We start from the raw sequence: 24,345 nt of genomic DNA on the forward strand, positions 1-24,345 counted from the left end.
CGAATTCGCTCCTGTATCATCGTACAGTAGACACTCCGACGATTTCATGTGGCTAATTATAAGCTGAAAATATGAAATTAAACTTTTTTTTTGAAACAAAACTATTTCTGTCTATTACATTACTCAGGGTTTGCCTGAACAAGGAACCCTAGGAAATGGTTGCCCTCGGGAGGTTGATCCTTCGCAGAACCGAACTTTTCCGTCATAGAACTCAGGTTCTAAATCTCTACAACCTCTCCTACCAATGACCGCTGCAAATATCTATTATTCAGCTCCGATTTTCGAACATCTGCAAAACAGCTGCGCTTTCCTCGCAACTTTACAATCAGCACCCTCGTACCTTTACTCTTCGTACCCCGTCATGCTTATCCATATTGCAGGTCATTTCTAAATAAAGTACCTCCCACAATTCCCACCCTTACAACCCAACCATAGTAAATGTTTTAGAAAAATTTTCGTATTAGAAAACTTATTCTCCAACCTCTGACTCGAACACTTCTCTCTAAATCAGACAGACCATCGATATTTTATAATTGAATAAATAAATTTCACTGTTCACAACACAGTTTCGTTATAAATATCTCTAGTTGATTTCGAACATATAATTAATATTTTGCCAAACAGTTTCCCATTTAAATAAGTGAAACAAATCACTTGCCATTAATCTAGACAACTGTTCATTCAATGCAATTCCTCAAGGATGTCCATGCCCCATTTTGTAATTTCAGTGAATGCATAATTTTTTATCTCTTCAAAATTCTCATGTATCCCTTAATTTTATTTTCGTTTACACGAAAACACGTGAAATAACAATCAAAATAACATCTATTAAAATTGCTGTACGGAACGCGATGAAAACACGAAAGAGCTGGTAGGAATTTAGCATTGAAAAAGCCGGGTATAAACGCTCTTGCAGATCTATACAAAGAAATGTACAAACACACGTATACAACGTAGCATCTACATGTATAATTTATACGTGCGGCAGTTTCGCAAAACAGTTTGCGAAGGTCTCGGATTGTGCGCGCGAGGGTCAGTCTGTCTATAACACTTAGACTACCTAATTAAGTAACCTAATCCGAACCAACCGACGAGTTGTTTGTATATATATATATATATATATATATGTATGTATGTATATGTATATATGTATAATGCATGCATGAGTAAAGAGAAACTTGGTAGACTCGGAAAGGTATGTAAAATTTGGAGATCGCTGCTCGTACGAATGAAAAGTGGCAAAAGGAAGAAAATAATCGAAAAATAATCAGGAGAAAAAGAAACCAAAACACAGTTGGCGAACTCGACGTCTATCGCGGCACTGGATCCGTTCGGTTCGCACGCACGAACCACGTGCGGCGTAGAAAACCGAGGTCACTTTACGCACGTGCACTTTTAGCATGAAACCTACCTCCAGCTACGCGTAGTGTTTCACAGTTTGTGTTGGTAAACGAGCGCACGGTTTCAGCCGCGCGTGCTGAGCTGTACCTACACACTAAGTCCCGAGGGCCATGCTTGTACAAGGCATATGTATTAATTATAGACTTTTACGGACACACACGGATGTAACCCTTAACTGATAAACGGTCTGAAACGTATGTTGAATCTGCTATTCTGCGCCATGTTATATCATGGGTTGAATATTATGTAATAATATTTTTCATGTAACACCAGTACGGTTTACGGATTTTTTTCGTTTTTTTTTTTTTTTGTTTTTATTGCCAGCGTTTCGTACCCCGCGTAGTCTTTTTCGCGACGGTACAAAAAAAGAGCACCGTAGCAAGTAAAAGTGCAGGGTCCGAGTATTGATAAGTGCCCATTTTTTGTACTCCGCTCTGAAAAAAGAACTTGTCAAGCACACTTTTGTGACATAAAGTAATAGTGGGCAATATATTTTTCGCCTCGCGTACATGTAATATTCCCCATAAGCATCAAAAGGTATATTTTGTCTTCTTGATGCACAATCTACCAATATTTAGCATGTCAATTTTGACCGTGTTTTTTTTTTCTTTCGTTTTTCCCGTGGAAATAATGATTGTGTTGAAATATGGAACTCTGTGTACAATTTTTCTTTGCTTTTACATGCATAGTTTCATAATAAGTGGACATAATCGAAATGAGAATTTGTTTGGAAACTGTGAAAGGAAAAGTTTGACGAACAGCTGTAAGATGTTGCAATCGATACAAACCGATATTTCCAGTAATCAAGATATCGGCTGCGTACAATGTGTAATAACATTTTTCTAGCCAAGACCAATTTAGCACGAATGATACTTGGGTTAACAACGTTTATAAATAAGATGTCCAACGCAATAATCGTGTATATTATTTAAACGCTGTGTGTGAAAAGAAAAACAAAACCCACTCGATAGATCTGAAAGTACAGGGAAAGTGCAAGGATATTACAGAAATTTCGATAACCAGTACAACTGCATTCCTTGGTTTGATTTTCACTTGTTTATCCTATATACACGCTTAGAAAAAAAAAGTCCCTAGCAGGTCGACTAAAATTTTTTAATCTATTACCAAGTGAGAAAGAAACTAAAAAGTGCAAATCAAGTGTTGATATAACAATTTAAATGTTAAAATTACGATAATTTTTGTCATATTTAGTAACAGAAATGTAAAAAATAACTGAAACATAAAGTGGACCTGCTTGGACATTATGTTTAGTAAAAATTTTCTAACAGTGTACTCCTGTTGCCTACCGAACCAACTTCTCCGTGTACAATATTTGCCATAATACAAAATAAGTGCGAGCGATTCAGTTCCCGTTGAATAATTTCAGGAAATTACGGGGTGAACCGTTCCTCGATAATAACATCCTCACAACGAGCCGTGCAAGTTGAACAGTTTTACTGTTATCGGAGCGCCTCGTAAATTGCACATTGTGTATCTGGTTCAACCGAGGGCTTTGCCCCGCGCGTCCTTTGATATTACCTTATGGCTGTGAGGTATGCAGCAGCTTCATTCACGTGTGTGGCTTCGGGCAACCCTCCGGGTATTGATCGCCACGGGTTCATGTCATACACCGAGTAGAGTCTGTCCATGTTACACGTTCGAACTTCCTCTTTTTCCCTTATCGCCCCTATCTTCTTTTCTTTTCTTTCTTTCTTTTTCTTTTTTCTTCTTTATTATTTTTTTAATTCACTTTTCCCCGTCGCGGCGTCGCAGCGCACGAAGAATTCAGGTGAATAAAGCCCGACGTTTACATCGGATCCCCGAAAATTCTTTATAATAAACCTGCCTCTATTTACAGAAAAAAAGACAAATGTCAAACAAAGGAACAAGTATTAGACACAACCAATTCAATAGTTCACCAAGTTTTTATAATGATTTTTCAATTATTAGAATAAATTTACGGAGATACTTATTAACAATGGCTTCGAAAGGATTCAACGAAAACCGTGAAACTCTGTTATTGTTAATTTTGAGTTCAGGCACGGTCACGATTTTCTAATAACAAATCGCGGGGTCATAGAATCGTGAAAATTTGTTGAAAAACCATTTTACCATTTACGTTTATCTTCCTCAATCCTTGTTGATTCATAATTCTTCACCTTGTTATCGGTTCGCTGGTATTATAATGATAATACGTTTTATGGTTCCTTCTAAGAATTACGATCTTGGCTGCTTATTAAGCTCGGCTTGATTAGCTGGTTTGTTTTAAAAATGCTTCATCCCCGGGAACGGAGCCAGTAATTTTCGTTGGCGTTCTGGGATGTTCTGTTTATTGTTACACCAGCTTAACGTATGCCTGCGTGTATTCAGAATTCGCGGCGAATAAACGCCTGACGATTATCCGGTTCATGCAACCCGCGTTTCATCGATTAGTACACGTCGTTCAGATTGCCTGTTCACAGCGCAACAGGAGTTGTTTTGTTTATTTATTTATTTATTATTTTGGATCATTGTGATATACGCTTTTGAAATTCATCCCAATCAATCTTTGTAAGAAAGAAAAAAAACACAGTATATTATGATTATCATAGGTTTGCTTACGTGTATATAATGCGTGTAATATATTTTTCATACGCTATGATACAAGTTTCATTTTTCAACCTATGCAAATAGGTTTTAGTAAATCAACAAGGTGGATCAGTTATTGGTAGATTTATACATGAACGTAATAATATTAAAGATTTAGATTTGTATCATACACTATATAATATTACGTAATGGATCTATTATTCAAATTCGATCGATCGATAATTATTTATGCGTTCAGAGATACTTTCTTCTATTTTCTTCTTTTCTCGATTCGTTAGTATAAATAACTACCATGGCAAAAATGATAATAACAACAACGATGATAACAATGAGAGTTAAAACAATAATGATGGTAATTATACATTATCGTATAAATATAATGTAGAATATAATAATGTAATGAGATATAATTATATGGACGTACCACATGCTGCATTATCCCTAGAACGCTAACGGAGGGGTGAAAAAACACCCCAGGCGAATTTAAATTTCCCGCCGCAAGAGTACAGCTTACCATTTTCGACTCGAGACACATGAATTTTTAACCACTTATTTGGAAGTTACTCAAAAAGTTTTTTGGCCCACGTGATTCATTATTAAAAAACTAAGATAATAAGATCCTATAGGACCCTTGATGATACGATGTACCCGAGAGATGGAATTTACAAGATTGGTGCGGGGTTTTTTAGCCCACGTTACCGGAATAGGTAAAACAAAGTAACGTTACCGTTCTAGGGTTATTTATATGCCTGTATGCGTGTATCGTATACGAGTAATATGCGAATACGTTATGTGCATTGTTATGAATGAATGTATTGCATAATGCATAATAGATGTATTATACATACTTATATTTAGCGATGATATGCGGTTCTTCATATTAAACAATATAGATGTATATATATATATATTTTTTTCACGTAATTGTTAAGCTTCATATGAATAAAAAGAATTTTTTGTAACAATAACAATAATGACAGTTAAATTTAACAATCATGCAGCATTTGTAGAGGTATATTTAACGTTACAGATCTATAGTTATTTTCTTATAACATTACTAGAAAGATGAACAATGTTTTGCGATATGGTTTTACACAGAACAAAAAAAAAATATCTGTCCCAATACAATACAATTAATATTGAATATAATATTGAGAAAAAAGCTTCAATTACATCTTGAAATGAATCCTCGAAATGATTCTTTATTCTGCAGTTCAGACAATTTTCTATTGGCATATGAATTCTGCAATAGTTTTAACTTGGTTTATTTGACAGTTCATAGTTGAAGCGTTGAAATAAAATCAAGCATTAAATCAACTCATGATCGCCGTGCCGACTCGCTGGCGGTTTCATTTAGGTTGCAGAATCATTTTCGGCACTCACCAATTGTCGAGATTTATTTCACACTGATCTGTATTATGGCGACAATACTTTACGTCTGACTTCACCGTCGACTAGTTCTCGTACGAACAGAGAATCCTAGTCAAAAAATTCACACGCGCACTTCCATTCATATACAATCGTTCGCTTTTAATGAAGCTATAATCACGTTATTAGATTAGTAATCGATTGTTAAACGTAAATAGATTTGATAGAAAATATTTTTGAACAGTATATATTACGTTTTAGTAAGTATTACATGAGCGAAATTTGTTTTATTATTGTTGTTGTTATTATCATTATCATTACAGCTACGTACCTGTACATAGATAGTTCTTTTTTATTACATAAATTTTTTCTCTCCCCTTCTCTTTTTGATTCATCTAACTTTGTTTATTTCTCTTTGTTTTTTCTTGCTTTTTTTTTTTTTGCTTCCTCGACTTCTTGTATTCTTTAATATTTTTTTTTTTCAACCCAAACCTAGGCGTTGGGGTCTTAGGCAATTCGATACTAAGTCTTTTAGTATTAAAAAATAGTACATTCATGTATGCAGCTATACATATGTATATAGTGTAAAAATATTGTAATACATATACATAATATACAAGTACTCGGATAGACAACGAATATAAGTTATTACTCTTGCAATCTCTCTCAATCTCTCATTCTCACATTTTTTCTTTGGCTTATTTACTCGATCTAGCTTTCTTTCTCTCTCGTCTTCGTTAAAGAAAATACCATCAAAACAAAAACCAAAAACGAATAAATAAATTAATGCTGTGCAGGTGGACCATATAATTTGCTTGTTTTTTACTCGTTGATTCTCTTTCTGCCTAGTTTTTCATTTCAAATTTCGTTTTCTGTACGTTTATTTTTGAAACGTCATCAACATATTATCACGACAAGACGGAAGAAAGTGGTAATAAAAATAAATAAACATCAGTAATGTATATGCATATATATAAGACGTCAATGTAACAGGCATTTACACGGAATTTTTCTCAGATATTTTTCTTGTAGCACAATTTAAAGAAAAATTTATTTATAATTTTCATTGGTCGGTCGGTTTTCATTAATATAATTCTTATATCATATGACGACGTTAGTAGATTCAATTTTATATTTATCTCTGCTTCATTTCATTTTCCTTCTTCTTTATGTATAATTCTTCATTTTATATTATAGCCGACATAATATTGTGAAATTTGGTCAAACTGAAAAAAAAAAAAAAAACAAATACGAGGAAACGAATCACGAGATATGCATATAATTTAATATATTACTTTATATTATGTGCGATTCTATACCTATGTATACGGGTATATCCCGTGATGTTTCCTAACATTTATTTGTTTCTCAATTTCACGAAATTTAATGATATTGTGTATGCATAATTATTAATGATAAAAACCATCGTTTTCACATCTCGTATCGTTTTTTCTTCCGCGTTAGTTTTCGTTTTCTCTTTTTTTTCTCCTGGTTTTTTTTATTTTGTATGTATACACATACCGAAGTTAATATGCATACATTACGTACACCGTAATATTATATAGTACAGTCTGTTCAGATATACATAAATACCGTGTATTTGCGTGGATGCGCTCCAGGTTCATTTTGAGCAGCTCCGCTGTTCATTTGCTAGCAGGCGGCTGATTCGAAACTCGGAGCTGCTCGGAGTGGATTCGTACCCTGAAGGGTGTCCTAGCACGTATCCACGAAAACGCAAGATATATTTATATATAAATATATATATAGCATTTATTACATTATCGAATTTTCTATCAATAATATTTATTAATATCTTTCTTTTTTTCTTCAACATAACAATTTATAATATACACATGTATTACATGCGTATATATATTGGGATATCCTAAAAAATAAAAAATAATTTTGATTTTTCATGCTCCTACCCCTTGAATCTATTGTTTTGATAATAAAAAATATTCTCACACGGGTCGAGCTTTATATAGTACAATGGGAAGCTGACGCTCATTGGACATTTCTAATTATAGAATCTGATTAATGTCTACGAGGAACTTTGTGGATGAAAAAGACTTTCGAGATTATGAGAATTGTATTTCAAGTTAAGAACAAAATTTTCAACTAATAAACAGACTTTCTTATAGCACAGTTCTAATTATTTATAAAAAAGACAAGATTGACAAATTATTCGAGTGACTAAATTATTATCATGAATAGAATTGATCTGAATTGTTATGTAGAACACGATGGTGTCGAGAAACAAATTTCAACTCGAAATTGTTTATATTTTTTTCATTAAACATTGGAAATGTGCAAGAAGAAAATTTCTTTTTAACTTGAAATATAATCCTCATAGTCTCCAATTTTAATTCTTTCACGAAGTTCGTCATAGACGTTATTATAACTTGTATAATTAGAAATGTTCAATTAGCGGCAGGTTCCCATTGAGCTACAGAGCTCGGCCAGTGCGAGGATGTGTTTTTTTCTATTAAAACTAAAGTTTTGAGGGGTAGGAGCATGAAAAATTGAATTTTTTATTCTTCCTGGGACACCCTAATATACATATTACGCATATTTATTTATGTGAATCGTGTATTTCATCTTTTTATTCCACTCTACAAGAAAATCAAACGCGATTCTACGTCCGCATAATTTTCCTCCTCTTCCTCGATAGTACAATATGTAACAATGAATTATAAGGTACACATAGTTTACCGTATAATAACATAACCGGTATTATAATCGTTTGAACGGATGCGCAATCGCAGGCATTGCAACTCGATTCGCACGCATCGCTTTTCGCTCCCTAGATTTCGATCGATCCCTTATTTGCAGCTCCCGCTCACTTTTTTGTTCGGAATTTGAAAATTGCATTGTCGCGTTTCATCAATAAACTCTTATTCCTGTTTTTCGATTCTCGCCGCGATCGTCTCATATTTTTCTCATAATTTTTGCGATGTCGAAATCCTCACAGCCGATGTTTTTTTTTTTTTTTACAATTCTTCTCGTACGGCAGCATTTCATAATTATTATTATCATTATTGTATTATTATAGATATTATTATTATCGTATGAATGTGGGTGATAATTATCACGATGATGATTATGATTACAATGACGTTGATGATGTCGAGTGCTTCTTTGGTTTTTTTTTCGTTATTCTTTCGTTTTTCCCGGTAAAGAACTTCCCAGCTGCCTGCTACGTCAACAATTTGAAGAACATCAGGGCAAGGGATATATTGATGAAAAGTACCAGCATCACCAACTGCTGACGAGAGAACCAATCCTGAAAAAAAATATCACGGTTTAGGTCCCAACAATAAAAATGATAAGTATCGAGTCAACGAAGAAGAAAGTGAAAGTGAAAATACAATTTAAAAACGGAAAATTGAACATGAAATTAAATGCAGTTAATATTGTTCGAGATTGTTCGAAATTCAATTTCGAATTATAAGTTGAAAAAAGATGGATTTGCTTTATGATCTCTTTCAAATATAAAATTATTGGATTCTGAAATGTCGTTTCAGTTACAGTGTGGGTTTTAAAATTAGTTCAACAATTCTCGAGAAAATAATTGATGATTTCGTTTTTCCTTTTCTTTCTCGAAGTAGAAAATTAACAAAAATGAATAGGTAAATAAGTGGAGAAAAAAAACGGAAATGAAAAACAACACAGAATGCATAGAAATTTGACAAACAAAAACGAAATGTGAGTGACCGTCAGTCAATTCGAGGCCTGATTACGCAATAAATAATAATTACCGATGGTTATATATTTACAGACAGTTTATTTGAAAAATATATTTTTTTATCTCGTTTACGCACTTTGACCTGGGGGCTGACGAGGTAAAGTAAGGGGTTGGCCCTGAGCCTCTCGCCCTCGTCAATCTGTCTTCTGATTTCTTCGCGACGCGCGCTGCTGAGGACGCTCACTTCTTCCCGTGACAGAGGCGAGCTTGCGGTGAGTTGAATTGGCTGGGCAACGTCGGGCAGTGATTTCTTACGTTGCAGAGGCATTGCGGTTACCGGCATCGCCTATGAAAGTGTTTTTAAAGTTTTGTTTTCCTCCTTCAAATTTGCAAATTCGAGTAACGGTCGCTCACGTTCGATAATTCAAACGCAGCAGGGATGAAAAATTGACTGTCTTGCATGAAAGTAGTGGGGGAATTTCATCGACGTGTCGTTACCAGTCTTTAAGTTGGATCGAATTTGAAATTCCGCCGTTATTTATAACTCGGACTGTCACTTTGACGCGAGACGCTACCGCCAGTTGGCGCGCATCTCGCTTCATCCAACATCGTTCGAATAGCTACCATTTGAAAATCGTTATATCCTAGATGTTCGATATTTTTTTTTACTAAAACTTTACTGCAGCCCGTCGTAGTAAATTCAATCACTAATAATTCGGTCCATAAAAAATATAGATTTCAGATATGATCGATTTTGAAGTTGCAGCAAAAACAAAGAAAAAAAAATTAAAAAATTTGGATTTGATAGGAACACGTTTGGAATATTTGTTTCGTTTGAATTTCATTAATTCAGCATTGTAAATTAAACATCCCGCTGTGCTTGAACACGATCTGAATATGATATATTATATGCGGTACACATATAGAGAAATAATTACGTATACAATAGGTGCATGTGAGAAAAGGGCTGGGTAAGTTTTAAGGTTAAGAAAATATTCACGGTATACTTCTATAGTTGGAAAGATGCCATGGATGAGCTTAATATATTGAAGAAAGAAGAAGTAGAGCTGTGGGAGTTTAAGTTAAACAACTATCCGCATTCCGGCGATGTATATATTGTGTTATATACAAGTATGCACGGATTACATGGATAGAAATTGAAAGCCAAGGCTTTGGATCTTCGACGCAAATTCATTCTTCCAGATTCTTCTTCTTTCCAATAATGTGTATATATATATATATATGTACTAAACATGCCCATGCATTTATTATCATAACAACACACAAACTACGTATATATGTTTTATAAAGTCCCTATTTACATAATGTGTCAACAAGCATTGGAATTTGTGGTGTATAACCCCCAGTATACAACGCTATCGGAATGCACATTACGTAATATATTTACATATAATGTATATCGTATTGTACCATGTCTTATAAGTATAGACAGGCGTAGACGTAATATGCTCATACATCTATTGTAACTATGTAAAGACGTACATGAACTTGGCTCGCCAATTGTCGAAAATGTGAATTCGGACTATTGCATAATTTGCCGTTAATTATCCGTAAATTAGTCGCGCGACTTATTTTTTTGTCGCACTCAATTTTCAAAAAAAAAGCGGATGGCGTGCTAACTTTTCAAAAACTTAGCGCGCCACCTACCAAAAAAAAAAACGCACAGCGAGCATCATGGGTAATTCTGATTTGGTTGATAATTTGCCGTAAAGAAGCCGCAAATTAGTCGCGCGGCTTTTTTTTTTTGTCGCACTCAGTTTTCAAAAAAAGAGCGGATGGCGTGCTAACTTTTCAAAAATTTAGTGTATATATAGGAATGTAATAAGGATTCAAAAGGGTAAACACATCATCTACACGTTACATTCCTATATATACACTGTACTTGAAGAGACGAAAATTCTTATACATTCATACCAGGCACACGAAAAAAAAAATTCGAACTCACTGGTGATGAGAGAAATTAACAACAGAGTCAGGGTGGCTAGGTGGTCCAGTGGAGTAAGGCTCCGGTTAAGCATCTCTAGACGCCAGGTTCCTGGCTCCGTCGTTAATTTTTCGAAATCACCAAATTTTCGAATTGTCAATTTTCAATATTCGCTATCATTTGATCAACGATCGGCACACAGATAGATAGAGAGACCTGTTATTGTATGCAGAGTTGTGAAAGTAGTAATGTGAAAGTAATGCATTACTCATTACTTTAAAAAATGTGTATTGGATAAGTTCTCGATTATAAATTACAAAAGTAATGTGTAATGGATGAGTGTTCCATAAAAAATTAAAAAAAGTAACGTGCAATTGCCATGAAATACGAAATATTATGTGGGAAACTTGAACATTTTGAAAATTCACAGCTCGTTAACAACATCGACTCCTAGCTGGAAATTTTCAGCGTTGTTTGGGGAAAGAATGAAGTATTTTCCCTGAAAATTTGAAGCGATTTCGAGTCGACAGAAAAAAGTTACAGCTATCTGAAAACAGCGATTTTCCACAAATCAGTTGGTTTTGTGAGGCCGTATATAAAAAGGAACATGGTAATTAATAATAATTCGTGTAGGTAGTGATAAAGTATACTTAGACGAAAATTTGAACCGTCGATTGGCCGTCTACTTGGAAAATTCTTGACTTGGCAGCGTTTCAAAGTTATGCGAAATTTTGCTAAAATAGTAGTTCATGAAAAGGGTCCTAATTAAACTGGATTTTGCTTTGGAGTAAAAAACTATTTTTTTCCTCAAAATACAAGGTCAGAGAAGGGGAATGCCGTTTGATTCGAGTCTTTAAGTCCCATAGAGCTCCCATGAAAAAATCGGTAAAATAACTAAAAAATTGAATTATTAAAAACTTCAAAAATTGCTATAATCACCAGATTTTCTTATATTAAGCTCAAATTTGGAGAATCGTCTTTTTTTATAACCTACTGTCTTGAAAAAAATCAGCAGCCGAATCGCTGACCCAAGCCCGCAGGCTCCGGTCGAAAAGTATTGGACGTACCCATATACATATATATATATATATATATATATGGTATTCGGCAAATTCTGGATTATACATATTTAATATACTTAATATATATATATATATATGTATATACACACACACACTCAACACCGTGTAGTTCGAGCATGCACAGTTCGAATTCAATTACGCATATCGATAAAATTGCGAAATTCTGTCCAGAAGAAACATTTAGCGACTGAAATGAAATGACAAGGTAGCAATATGGACAAGTTTTTAATTTGCATGCTTTTGTTTCGCACAAATCGTTATGCGAGTACGGCAATTTTTCCTTTTGTAATGGAATACTCTCCGTTACGAATTACTTTTTTCTCATTTGTAATTTGTAATGGTTCATTCATCAATTACACGTTACTTTTTTTTAATTTTTTATGGAACACTCATCCATTACACATTAATTTTGTAATTTATAATCGAGAACTTATCCAATACACATTTTTTAAAGTAATGAGTAATGCATTACTTTCACATTACTATTTTCACAACTCTGCATACAATAACAGGTCTCTCTATCTATCTGTGTGCCGATCGTTGATCAAATGATAGCGAATATTGAAAATTGACAATTCGAACAATTGGTGATTTCGAAAAATTAACGACGGAGCCAGGAACCTGGCGTCTAGAGATGCTTAACCGGAGCCTTACTCCACTGGACCACCTAGCCGCCCTGACTCTGTTGTTAATTTCTCTCATCACCAGTGAGTTCGAATTTGTTTTTCCGTATGCCTGGTATGAATGTATAAGAATTTTCGTCTCTTCAAGCACAGTGTATATATAGGAATGGAACGTGTAGATGATGTGTTTACCCTTTTGAATCCTTATTACATTCCTATATATACACTAAATTGTTGAAAAGTTAGCACGCCATCCGCTCGTTTTTTGAAAACTGAGTGGGACAAAAAAAAAAAGCCGCGCGACTAATTTGCGGCTTCTTTACGGCAAATTATCAACCAAATCAGAATTACGCATGATGCTCGCTGTGCGTTTTTTTTTTGGTAGATGGCGCGCTAAGTTTTTGAAAAGTTAGCACGCCATCCCCTTTTTTTTTGAAAATTGAGTGCGACAAAAAAATAAGTCGCGCGACTAATTTACGGATAATTAACGGCAAATTATGCAATAGTCCGAATTCACATTTTCGACACTGGGCGAGCCAAGTTCATGTACGTTATGTTAAGTTTATTATATTTTATCAAATTGTGCCGTACTACTATACGTTGTAAGGCAGGAGTCTATAAAAAATAACAGAATAGTTAATCAATTATGATAGATCAAGTCGATCTATAATCGTTAATGTCGTTCTGTTTTCTCCCTTCATCATGTGTATAGTAATTTCTACTGTATATTTTTGACAGAACTTAAATGATAACAAAACACTCGGTAAACAAAATACTGAAAAAATTATAACATTCTCAAATTAACACAATCACGAAAAGACGCCTTCAAAATCTAAACATCTTTTCAGCGTGTTCAAAGGATGAGCTCGTCTTTTGGACATCTTTAAACAAATTTCAGTGGCTTTGAGTCGTTCTAAATGTATTATTCGTTTCTTTTCTTTTTCTCAATTTTGTCCTACGTAAAATGACCAACGTGGCGAATCATGGATTGAGAAATTCATAGATAGGCAAAAAAAACATTTTTCATCAGCTTTCGAATTCGAAAAATTGATGAACAATTCGGAATTGAATTCCAAGAGATAAAAAACAATCTATCCGAAGAATCAAATTAGATTGTAAAAAGGTATTGCAGATTACTAGCCGCAGTCTAAACTGCGGCATACTTCACGGACATCATCATACCTCAACGGGAGGAGCGACTATCCACGATTCGGATGCCCTCCTTGCCATCAGCGCGGGGCTGCAAAGCAGAGCCTCCTCTTCCTCGTCCGGATCCGACCACAGCATGTTTGCAGGTCAACCGAGATTTTCGCGCGCGAATTTGAATTTCGAACGTTCGTCCGGCCCTCGATGCTGTCTATTTCGCTCTGGATTTGAGATTCAGAATCTAAACAACGGGGAGAAATCGTTTTCCTCTTCCCCCATACGGACGATAATTATTTTATTTGAATATGCTGACGTAGCGTGAGTGTGTTCGATTTCACCGACGGGCGGAAAGTTTGAAATTTAATTTGAATTTGATTTCGGAACACCGCGATGACTTGAGCCACTTTCACTCTGGGAGAGCGCGCCTGCGCGTTTTAACCCATGTCGTCGTTCGCCGAGGGTATGTCGTAACAATGATTAATAGTAATTATGGTGTGACCAACGGCGATGTGTCGTTGTTATCGTATTGACCGATTAACCTTTCCCATCAAGAATCGAAGATTAAGTCTGCCTGATGAACATCTCCCGAGGACTGCTGACCGAGCGTTACCAACCGCCCGCCCCTGGCCCGGGTAACCCGAAAATAGATTCGCCCCACTATTGAGGCCGAAATAGCTGCTGCCGCCACGCTCCTCTCAACGATTCCTTTTGCAATTAGTCACCGCTGCGGCTGTGTAACATCAACGTTCTCACTCTATGCCTATATTTATGCGCGGATGCTCGTTAAATCGAGGCTTTCTATGCCAACTCGACCAGCGTTTAACCCTGACCATCTAGAATCCGACCAACGGTCTTTTTTTGGTTTTTGTCTTCTTTGTTTGTACTTGATTCTCTCGCGTATAGAACGTATTCTTATTTCTGCAAACACCTGTAATATTATTTGAATTGTATTTGAGAACTTTTTAAGGTTTTAAATTTCACGCCGTATCTTCTTTTCATTTCTTTTTTTTTTTTACTTTTCTTCCATTATTTTTCTCGCTTTTTAGAGATGCGGTGACAACGCGAAAGACTTTGGACCCATTCCAAATGGAAAAACTTTCCTACGCTTGTACAACCGATTTACAGATAATTTTGATGATCGTATTCTTGTTGATGGTGTGCACCACTGGTTTTTATTTCCGTACAATTTTTATTTTTTCTATTTTTTTTGGTGTTCAATCAAAAGTTTAGTTTTTGGAAAAATTGTTTTTACTGGTTTTTTTCCTCTGTTGGTACATTTTTTTTTAATCACCCAGCAACATAAATGACAAACGTGTTTCATACTAATTACAATATCGACGAATATTTAAGTCAGCAACGATATTTTCAAATCAGATATTTCTCCATTGGCTAAACATTTGAAACGGATACCTAAGTGAAAGCGTGCAGATTATTTTGCAGTCCAAAAGCAACAACGAAAAACCAAAACGAATTAGAAATTACACACAAATCTTTGCGATTTACGCTGAAAACGTGGAACGGTGAGACGACATGGGGTTTGTTGCGGGAGAGAGGGGGAGGGGGTTCAAGTGATATTTAAATGTTTAGATTTATACTGCGTAAAAATCCCGGAATGTATTATTGGTTAGAAGATGTGAAACAAAATGAAGTCATTACGAAAATGGACAAGGAAAGTCATCCAGAAAAAACGAGAACAGAAAAAAGTACCTCAAGTGAGCGTAGAAGATAATAATAACAATAACAACAATAACAATAACAATAATAATAATAATAATAACAACGACGAAAATGATTTATGAGAGAGCATACGTAGGCGTAAAAAAAATATGTGAAAATCTTGTGACAATATGCCAACTGAATGTTATTAGTTTCGTTGATTACATGCGTGTATATGCATGAACGCTTTTAGCAATATGTGCTTGAACCTTATCTATGAGTGAGAAAAAAACTCGATGCATGTATAAAATATTGGAAAGGTCCCCGCCGCACCAGGCCGCGCAACCTTTCCTCCTCATTTAACAAATGATAGTAGTAACAACAACAATATAATAGCAATAATAATTGTATTAATAGTTTTCACCAGATAAAAGAAATAATAAATATGTTGTTTCTTACTTTTCTTTTTATTTCTGTCAACTACACTGTATATTATATGCATTTGTATGTAGTTCTTTTTACATATCGAAATACACAATTCACGGGTGTATAACACGATATAAGATTAACGTGAACAAATCGCTTTGTTTTTTTTTTTTTTTAATAATCTTTCCTTTTATAGGATTTTTTTTTTACCCTTACTTTGTACCCATAAGTGTAATTGTTCAATATTATCATACAATTTTAGGTGTATTTGTGTGCGTGCCGAAGATTCGCAATTACGCGTTGGGAAATTTGTCTTCGCGATATTATGTCGTAGCAGAATTTTTTTCTGCTCGATAACTTTTTCGTTTTTGCCGTAGATTTCTTTCACTCTGAGGTTTCGCCTGAATTTCATAAAGAATATACATATTTTACATCGTATTTATTATAGCATAATTATTTCAGAAAAATATTATGTATGTAACATTATCTAAATTACAATAGTTTCAACAATTCCAAAAAATGCTTAATACAGTTATTGTAATATTTATCAAATATATTACACATATTGTTTATATACTGCTCACACAATAAAATATTGTGAATCTATGTATATAATATATGTGTATATTACTTTTTAAATGAATGTTTTGGCTCTGGTTTTATCATTATCGAAAATGAATGGAGGGCTTCTTATTACATTTATTATTTTTTATTCTTTCTTTGAAGTTCATCTGCATTTATTTATTTTTTTTTATCGTTTGTTTCTAGACTATTGACTGATTACTTCATCATCATTATCACCATCGTTATTATTATCTTAAGTTGTTTTTGTTTTTTTTTTTTTTTTGTTTTGTTTAGTATAATAGTTCTTTATTTCTATTTGCTCTGTTTCTGTCTCTTTCTCACTCTCGCTCGCTCTCTCTTTTTCTCGTAGATCGCTGATTTTTGGGTTATTTCAGCAATAGGTGTTTGTATGTTTCGTATATAAAATGTTCCGGTTATATACTTTGTTTGTGCCATAGAATACAATATGAGGAACTATCAATTTCAACACGGTATCAATTGTTAATTATCATTATTAGTATTGAAATTTTATATTATGTACATATCTTTTAAATTTTTAATGACGGTCAAATTTTTCATAGATAATAATGTTTAATTAAATTCTCCTTTCGTTACGGTGTTCTCAATTTCCCAGTTTTACAGTTTTTTCCCCACACTTGTTTTTTTTTTTCTTCTACTACTAGTTATTGTAAATTCGTCCGTTATATAATCGTTCAAATATATAAGATATAGTCAGCTAATAACTATGTCCAACTATACTGTTCAACATGTTTACAATATACAGTTATATACCTAAACGTGTACTCAATCACGAGACTATGAATAATTCGATTAATGAGTATAGGAGAAAAGGGAATATTTCGAATTGGTTTCACGGTTTGATTAAAAATTTGAAGAATAAAAAAAAAAAAAAAAATCAAATACCGAAAGAAGAAATAATGAAGCGTTGAGTTTCGTGTTGCGTTGTTGTATGCATAATACGTGCTTGGAATAATAATGAATACGGCCAGATATATGAATTTATATTTCTTCGAACTTCTTCAGCTTCATCTTATTGAAATACTTCTCTAAATTTTGACTGGATCGAATTAACATCTCGCTGTTATGATATTATACAGTCCTATATATATATATATATATATATATATGAGATGAGCAGGTGAATATCCTGCTATGTATACATATATGTATAATATACGCGTATATAAGATGTTTTCCGGGAATAAAAAACGTTTTTCCGTTTGAAATTGGCAACTGACGAACGTTTCCAGTAATTCGACGATCGGAAGTCTATAAATACACATGTACTCGTATAACACATATTATATACCGTTCCAGAAGTGTATAAATACATTCAACAAGAACGAATAACGCGATTTATACTATCCTCGAAAAATCGCTTTTCAATATTCCAATACTAACAGTTTAAAATAAACGGAATGATTTTTTTCATTTGTTTTGTTTTCTCTCCCGAAAGCTATTCCTCCCACGATTCCACATCGAATATAAAATATTGTAGCGTGAAAATGAAATCGGAAAATGAAGATGAATATTTGAAAACAAACGACGCTGATAAATTAATTTATGAACAGGGATGCATAATCGAGAGACCCTTTTTTTTAAAAAAAAAAAGATAAAGTGACTCTTATTTCCATAGAATGAATTGCAATTTTCACGCGTGTCTCCGTGATTTTGATTACGTAATTCCAATATAACTAGGTAAATTCTATATCGAACAATATACATATAATGTATACAGGTATGTATGCACGTGTGAAATACAAATCTAGTATATTTACTACTGAAATAAATGAGTATTACTGACTTCATTCTTTACTATGATTTTGGCCAATTTGGTTATGGATATTGTATCTGAGAAAAAAAACCCTGCTGTCATTTTCCGCAAATTTTCTAACATTGATCAAACTAAATAAACACAACATTGCCAAAGAACTTGGTCAGTGAAAATGTGTTTTCAGCGGCGTTGCATTTATCTTGTTTCACTTTAAAATTATCGATAAAAATAAAAAGCAAAGATCAAAATATTCGTAGAATTAATGAAAAATCAAATAGCCCTGTATCATAGGAAAGAAATTTTCAACATGTTAAACACCTAACTTAATACATTTGGTATCTAAATAAAGTGACAGCAATTTTATTAAAGGCAACAACAATAACACCAACGACAACAACAACAACAACAACAACAACAACAACAACAAGAATAACAGCAACGGGAACGTGTTACATTTGTTTTCGTTGACAAACGAATTGAAAACTACGATAAGAAATGTGAAAGAGGACAACATTTGAAATATCGAAAATAGCTTGGAAATGAGAACTCGGACTAAATTAGAAAAGTGAAAATCAAACAGCGAAGGAACTTGATAAGAAAAATCAACACGGAATGTAAGAAGAAATGAATAGAACGAAAGTAAATCACGAATGAAATGAGATTGAAATTATTGATGAAATTTTTTTATACATACCGTACGATAATAAACAACCGAACGTATATATAAATGATATTAAAAAAATAAGCGAAAGGTTTCGTGGTCGCAAGTACTGTACGTTAAATATACATGTATGTACGAATCCAAAGTACCGGAATACGCTGAGATTAATAACTTGGCCACATTAAATAACGAACTTTGTGCTTTGTCGCATATGCTGCTTTATATCACTTGAAACCGACACAATAAAACCTTTGTGGTTTGCACGAAATTTTCCACGACTCAATATTCATCTAATTGACCTAAAACACGGTCATCTGATAACCCAGTTGCCCATCCACATTGCGCACACTTCAGACCATACGACACTCACACTTTATAATATTACTGGTTATTCTTACTATAATATCTACGTCACATGCGTGTAATCATTACATACACATCCATAATGATAATAATCGAAATAATAAATAAATGAATAATAAATAATAGCAATAATAATAATAATAATAATAATAACAATAATAATAATAATAATAATAATAATAATAGTAATAATAATAAACAATACTAATAGGTAGTAACAGTAACGTTCATCAAATGCTTTCGCTATTTTGTACACAAAATACGTATTATATACCTATATATGCCTAACATAAGTCACCCTCGTTAACGGTTCATCATGATTATTTATTTATCAATATTTATTTCCCCGTGTGTCAACTTTTCACGCTATTTCATTTCATATTATTATCAGTGCCAGGCTTTTCAATTTTAATATCTATATATATGTATATGTATATATATATATATGTATCGCTATATGCAGCATGTATGTATGTATGAATGCATGTATGCGTGTATGTATGTGTACGTATATATTATAGTGGTATTTATAAATACTTATACTCTCATAGGGTTGCCCGCCCCGCGGAACTGGTTTCGGCGGCGGCGGCGGCGGCGGGGGCAGGGACCTTCCTTTTCGATTCCTGGGATCGCATGCACAGAATACAATGACAGAAAACCAAAGAACGGATGAAAGAAAAAAAAAACGCCATGAGTTTGCAAATATATTCATATTCACGTGTCGTCTTGCGTTTCGTTTGAATCGGATACGTATGATATATTATACCTGTGTTGAAAGAGAGAGAGAGAGAGAAAAAAAAAAAGAAACAAAAATATAAGTATGAGATGTGAGCGAATGGGAACTGGACCTTTTCATCCCTCTCTTTTTTCCTCGGTATTAATTTTTCTTCACTGATTTGTGTTTTTTCAGCATGTTATTTTTCTGCTTCATTTCTTCCATTTAAATAGTTTAACAATCTAATTCGCCGATCGGTTTATATTGTGCGCGATATTGTTACTGTACCGTGTATTTTCACTTTTGTCACCATCGTTATTCGATTGGATTTTTTATTGTGCGATTTGTCTTTATCTATGTTTAGCTAGTTTTTGGTTTTACGCTGTAATTAAACGTCTGCACGACAACAAGAATCGAAAAAGTTAATTTAAATACTCATTGTCGGATGTGTACACTACGTATAATTGGAAGGGCGACTGATTAACAACGGTAGATACACTATAAGAATATATATGTATACAATATAATCTAATTAAGGTTCACTACAGTGTATAATATACTAATATTCTATGTAATGCGGTTCTCGGAAAGTTCGTGTACGTAATGAATTGGTATATTAGGTTAATTAGAATTTCGAGGAATGAGAATGAAAGGAGACAAAAATCGTATAACAAAGACATTGCAGTGAGACCGAAGTGCTTATTATATCAGACTACTAATAACGTGTGTAATACTTCGTTTTGCGCCTAGGAGAGAATACGCTAGGTGAGTATAAAATATGTATATGGATACGTAGGGTGTAATATACGTATACGTATGATAACATACTACACAATTGCTATGGCTTACTGAATTATGATTAATTTACCCATGTCTATATAGGTATACGTACATTAGGAACGAAATAATAAGTGTACGTGTAAAGAATAAAGCAGAGGTATTTATGACGTGAGGGAAATGATATTTTGTAATAAAATTGAAAACAGAATGAAAACCACGAAAAACGTTCGACCGTGTTTGGTTTTTTTTTTTTTTTTTTTTCTTCTGTATCACGGTGTATTTTCGTTAATTTTTTTGATTACGCCCATGTCTTTTCGGTACCTGAATTACAATCTAAATAATTTCTATTCTGGATGTTTTTATCAGATTTCAGGATTGGTGAAGTCAAACTGTAAATGGCGATCGCACAACCAAACTACCAAACAAAACAATATAAGGATAATTCGTTAGTTTTGTGCACAAAGGAAATACTGCGAAAGTAGCAAAAACAAAGCAGAGAACGAACGGGAAATGAAAAGAGGTCTCGTAAAATAACATGTAATAAGAATAACAAAATAAAGGATGGTAGTAGTAATGATAATAGTCATATCGATGCAAGTGCGCTAAAGACTCACCTTCGGTCCTCCACCCCCGCCGCCGCCGCCGCCGCCGCCCCCAGCGCCGCCTCCGCCGATCGCAGAAATCGAACCCCCTCGAGCCGGACTGACGTAGAGGCTCTCGGTACGTTTCGGTTGTCCTGGACTCGGTAGGATGTCCTGGCCAAGTCCACGATTACGGAGTAGCGCACCCTCGAACTGACTCGACGTCGGTACCGTGTACACAGGAGTAGCAGCGCCGCTACCGATCGCCGATCCGTTCAACGGTGTTGCCGATCTGAACGTGCTCGCGCCTCTTGCCGATCTGAAATTAATTCAGCAATATGGATCGATCGGTTGTCAATGTCACCGAGACTTGGGACAGTAACTTAACGCCATATTTTAATGACAACGGCTGATGTTTAACGAAGTTTATCGATTTACATGGTTTTCACTCAAACAATTTTTTTACTTTCATCAGGGAATTCGTAAGTTGGCTGCTTACCGATTTCTACATTTTATTTTTTCCATGGGAATGAATTCAGACTCGGAAAAATTGTATTCGTGATAACCGATTTTATAATATTAATCATACACATACAATATGTCAATTTCTCATTTTTTTATTATTTAATTGATTACTGTATTTGAAAAACGTATCCGGGATTGTAAGATCGTAATAATGCTAACTGATTTCCAGAAATTTGTATACGTCAATCTCGTGTTTATTTTCTGCAATTAGTGTAGGTATTCATAAGTAATTCAAGGTTATAGTAATACCAACAGATTTTCAAAGATTTGTGTTAATCGATCTTGATTTGTTTTGTCTGAAATAAATGTCGATATTTATCATTGCTTGTGTTTATTCCTAAAAGTGAATTTAGGCATAAGACGACGATAACCGATTGCCAAATACTTTATTCTCGACTTAACTGTAATGGCCACTTTATTGACTTGAAAAACAGGACAAAAATGGCATATTATTTCAGCTCATACTTTTTCCCCAGATACTTATTTTTGCCCTCAATTTGCGTCAGGAAAGTTCTTTTTTCCCGTTAATTTGTAGGAAAAAAAGTAGGACTTTTCTCCCGCTAATGGAGAAGCCACTTTTCAAGTCAATAAAGTGGCCATGGTTAAGTCGGAAATAAAATACTATATGCAACAAGGGAATAAAATCGGTTATTGGCACGTTACGTGATGTATTATTTTACACCACTACTGTCTTTTCTTCTTTCATTGAAATTTACTTCAGATCTTCTATTGATTAGACATTTAGGATAATACCGATCGTAACAGGTTATCACTATTCGTACCCGTCGATCTGTCATTCTGAAAATTACCTGTCGATCGATTCCTGGGACTGTGGAACTTGTCCCTTGTCGATTGACGGTTGTCTAGAACCGGTAAGCCTCGAGTGAGCCCTGGCGTACCGATCAACCGAACTATCTCGGCTGGGAGGTCGTTTGTAGTGATCCAGTCTGCAGACAGAGGCCATATACGAAATCAACCAACACAGTAACAAGAGGAGAAAATACATTCGTAACAAAAATCCAAGATAATCATCAATTAATCCATCACGATCGAGACTGCCGAAGAGTAGAAGAGCCACCAAAGTCTTGAACAGAACCCTGGAAGAGGTTCAAGATCGTAAATCACCTGTCGCTAAATGCCTGGGCCATAGGAGGTCCCGGAGGTCTGTCCTGAGGGCTGAGTATCCTGCTGTTCCTTCGTATGCTGGCACCGGTGTTGATGCCCCTTTGCTGATCTTGAAGAACACCAGTCGGGTCGTTTTGGTACTGTTGTTGTTGTGGCTGTTGCTGCTGTTGCTGCTGCTGTTGATGTTGCTGCGGCTGCTGGACGTAGTTTGGCATGTACTGATTTTGGGCTTGGCTATTGATTTGGTTCTGCATTTGATTCATTTGGCTGATCTGATTAGTTTGATTCACTTGGTTGTTTAGCGGTGTTGGTGCGTACTGGTTGGGCACCGCATTCTGGAATCAGAAGACTACTATCGAAACACGGTCTGAGTACAGTGACATTGTGTGAACCATAAAAACCACGGAGCGAATCCTCTTATTAACATCACAGTAGGGTTTTTTATTTAAAAAGACATGGGGCTGGCCGTGGCGGGACGCTCGACAGAAGGAACTTCTTATGCGTTTTGATATCAAATTCAATTAAAATGAAATGCATGTTCAAGTGGAATACATTTGGAAATTCAATATTTATTTCACAGACGCATATAGCAAAAGCAAAAATCGGCTTTACCGCGCCTCGATGTTCGGCCTTGGCCTCTACGCGCTTTGCGTGCCAAACCCGGCTTGTTGCTCGCTTCCAGCATCGTCGCTTGCTTCGCTCGGTTGGGAAGAACTACCGTGTATCGGTTTTATGTGTTGGTCTCATCGATCCATTCTTAACTGAGAAACTCGTGTTTCAGTTTCGTGCGTCAGTTTCATCGATTCACTCTCCACTGAGAAACTATTCATACACACGTACACCATAACAAGTTCCTTTAAGTAGGGGGTGAAAACATGATTGAACGAAAGACCGTTATTGAAGATCAGTCACAGGTATTTACAACGATAACAATCTTGAAAAAAGTACTAAGAACAAAAAGGATTTTGGAAGATCGACGCAAGTTATCCAAAAGACTGAACGATAATTACCATTTTTGTTGTTCACTTAGTTTTGTTAGGCCAGGGTTATTCAAATGGTATCGCAGGGTATGCTCATATTTAGTTTCCAAAGAGGAGAAACAACGACTACTAATAACAATACGGCTTACGCGGTACAGTTGTTCTCCGTAAAACTGATTCATCTGGGGTAGCTGCGTCATCGGGCCGATGGAGGTAGTAAAAGGCGATATTAGCATCTAGAACGTAAAGTCGGTCCGTTTATGCGACCATGAATCAGTGAATCCCGGTCCCCGTAATCTGGCAAAATCTTTCCTCTACTCAACCATCAACAAGGG

The 24,345-nt window shown here is 34.9% G+C and overlaps 1 protein-coding gene across 9 annotated transcripts in view; it reads right to left on the bottom strand.

The window, feature by feature from the left end:
* Positions 1-5,758: 5,758 nt before the first annotated feature.
* Positions 5,759-24,345, bottom strand: part of LOC107221429 (junctophilin-1) — a 39,007-nt gene continuing 20,420 nt past the window's right edge. For 7 of the 9 annotated variants that reach the window (XM_046741761.1, XM_046741754.1, XM_046741759.1 and 4 more), the window contains 6 exons: positions 24,160-24,246; positions 23,031-23,365; positions 22,715-22,852; positions 21,414-21,699; positions 9,180-9,389; positions 5,759-8,641 (listed from right to left, as the gene is read on the bottom strand). In XM_046741761.1, the coding sequence (XP_046597717.1) occupies positions 8,555-8,641; positions 9,180-9,389; positions 21,414-21,699; positions 22,715-22,852; positions 23,031-23,365; positions 24,160-24,246 (1,143 nt within the window). In that variant the 3' untranslated portion in view covers positions 5,759-8,554. Of the gene's footprint in view, positions 8,642-9,179; positions 9,390-13,875; positions 14,477-21,413; positions 21,700-22,714; positions 22,853-23,030; positions 23,366-24,159; positions 24,247-24,345 lie in introns of those variants that run through there. The other 2 variants (XM_046741762.1, XM_046741763.1) reach the window with 2 other exon arrangements.

The sequence above is a fragment of the Neodiprion lecontei genome, chromosome 5 (assembly GCF_021901455.1).
Source record: "Neodiprion lecontei isolate iyNeoLeco1 chromosome 5, iyNeoLeco1.1, whole genome shotgun sequence".
Lineage (NCBI taxonomy): Eukaryota > Metazoa > Arthropoda > Insecta > Hymenoptera > Diprionidae > Neodiprion > Neodiprion lecontei.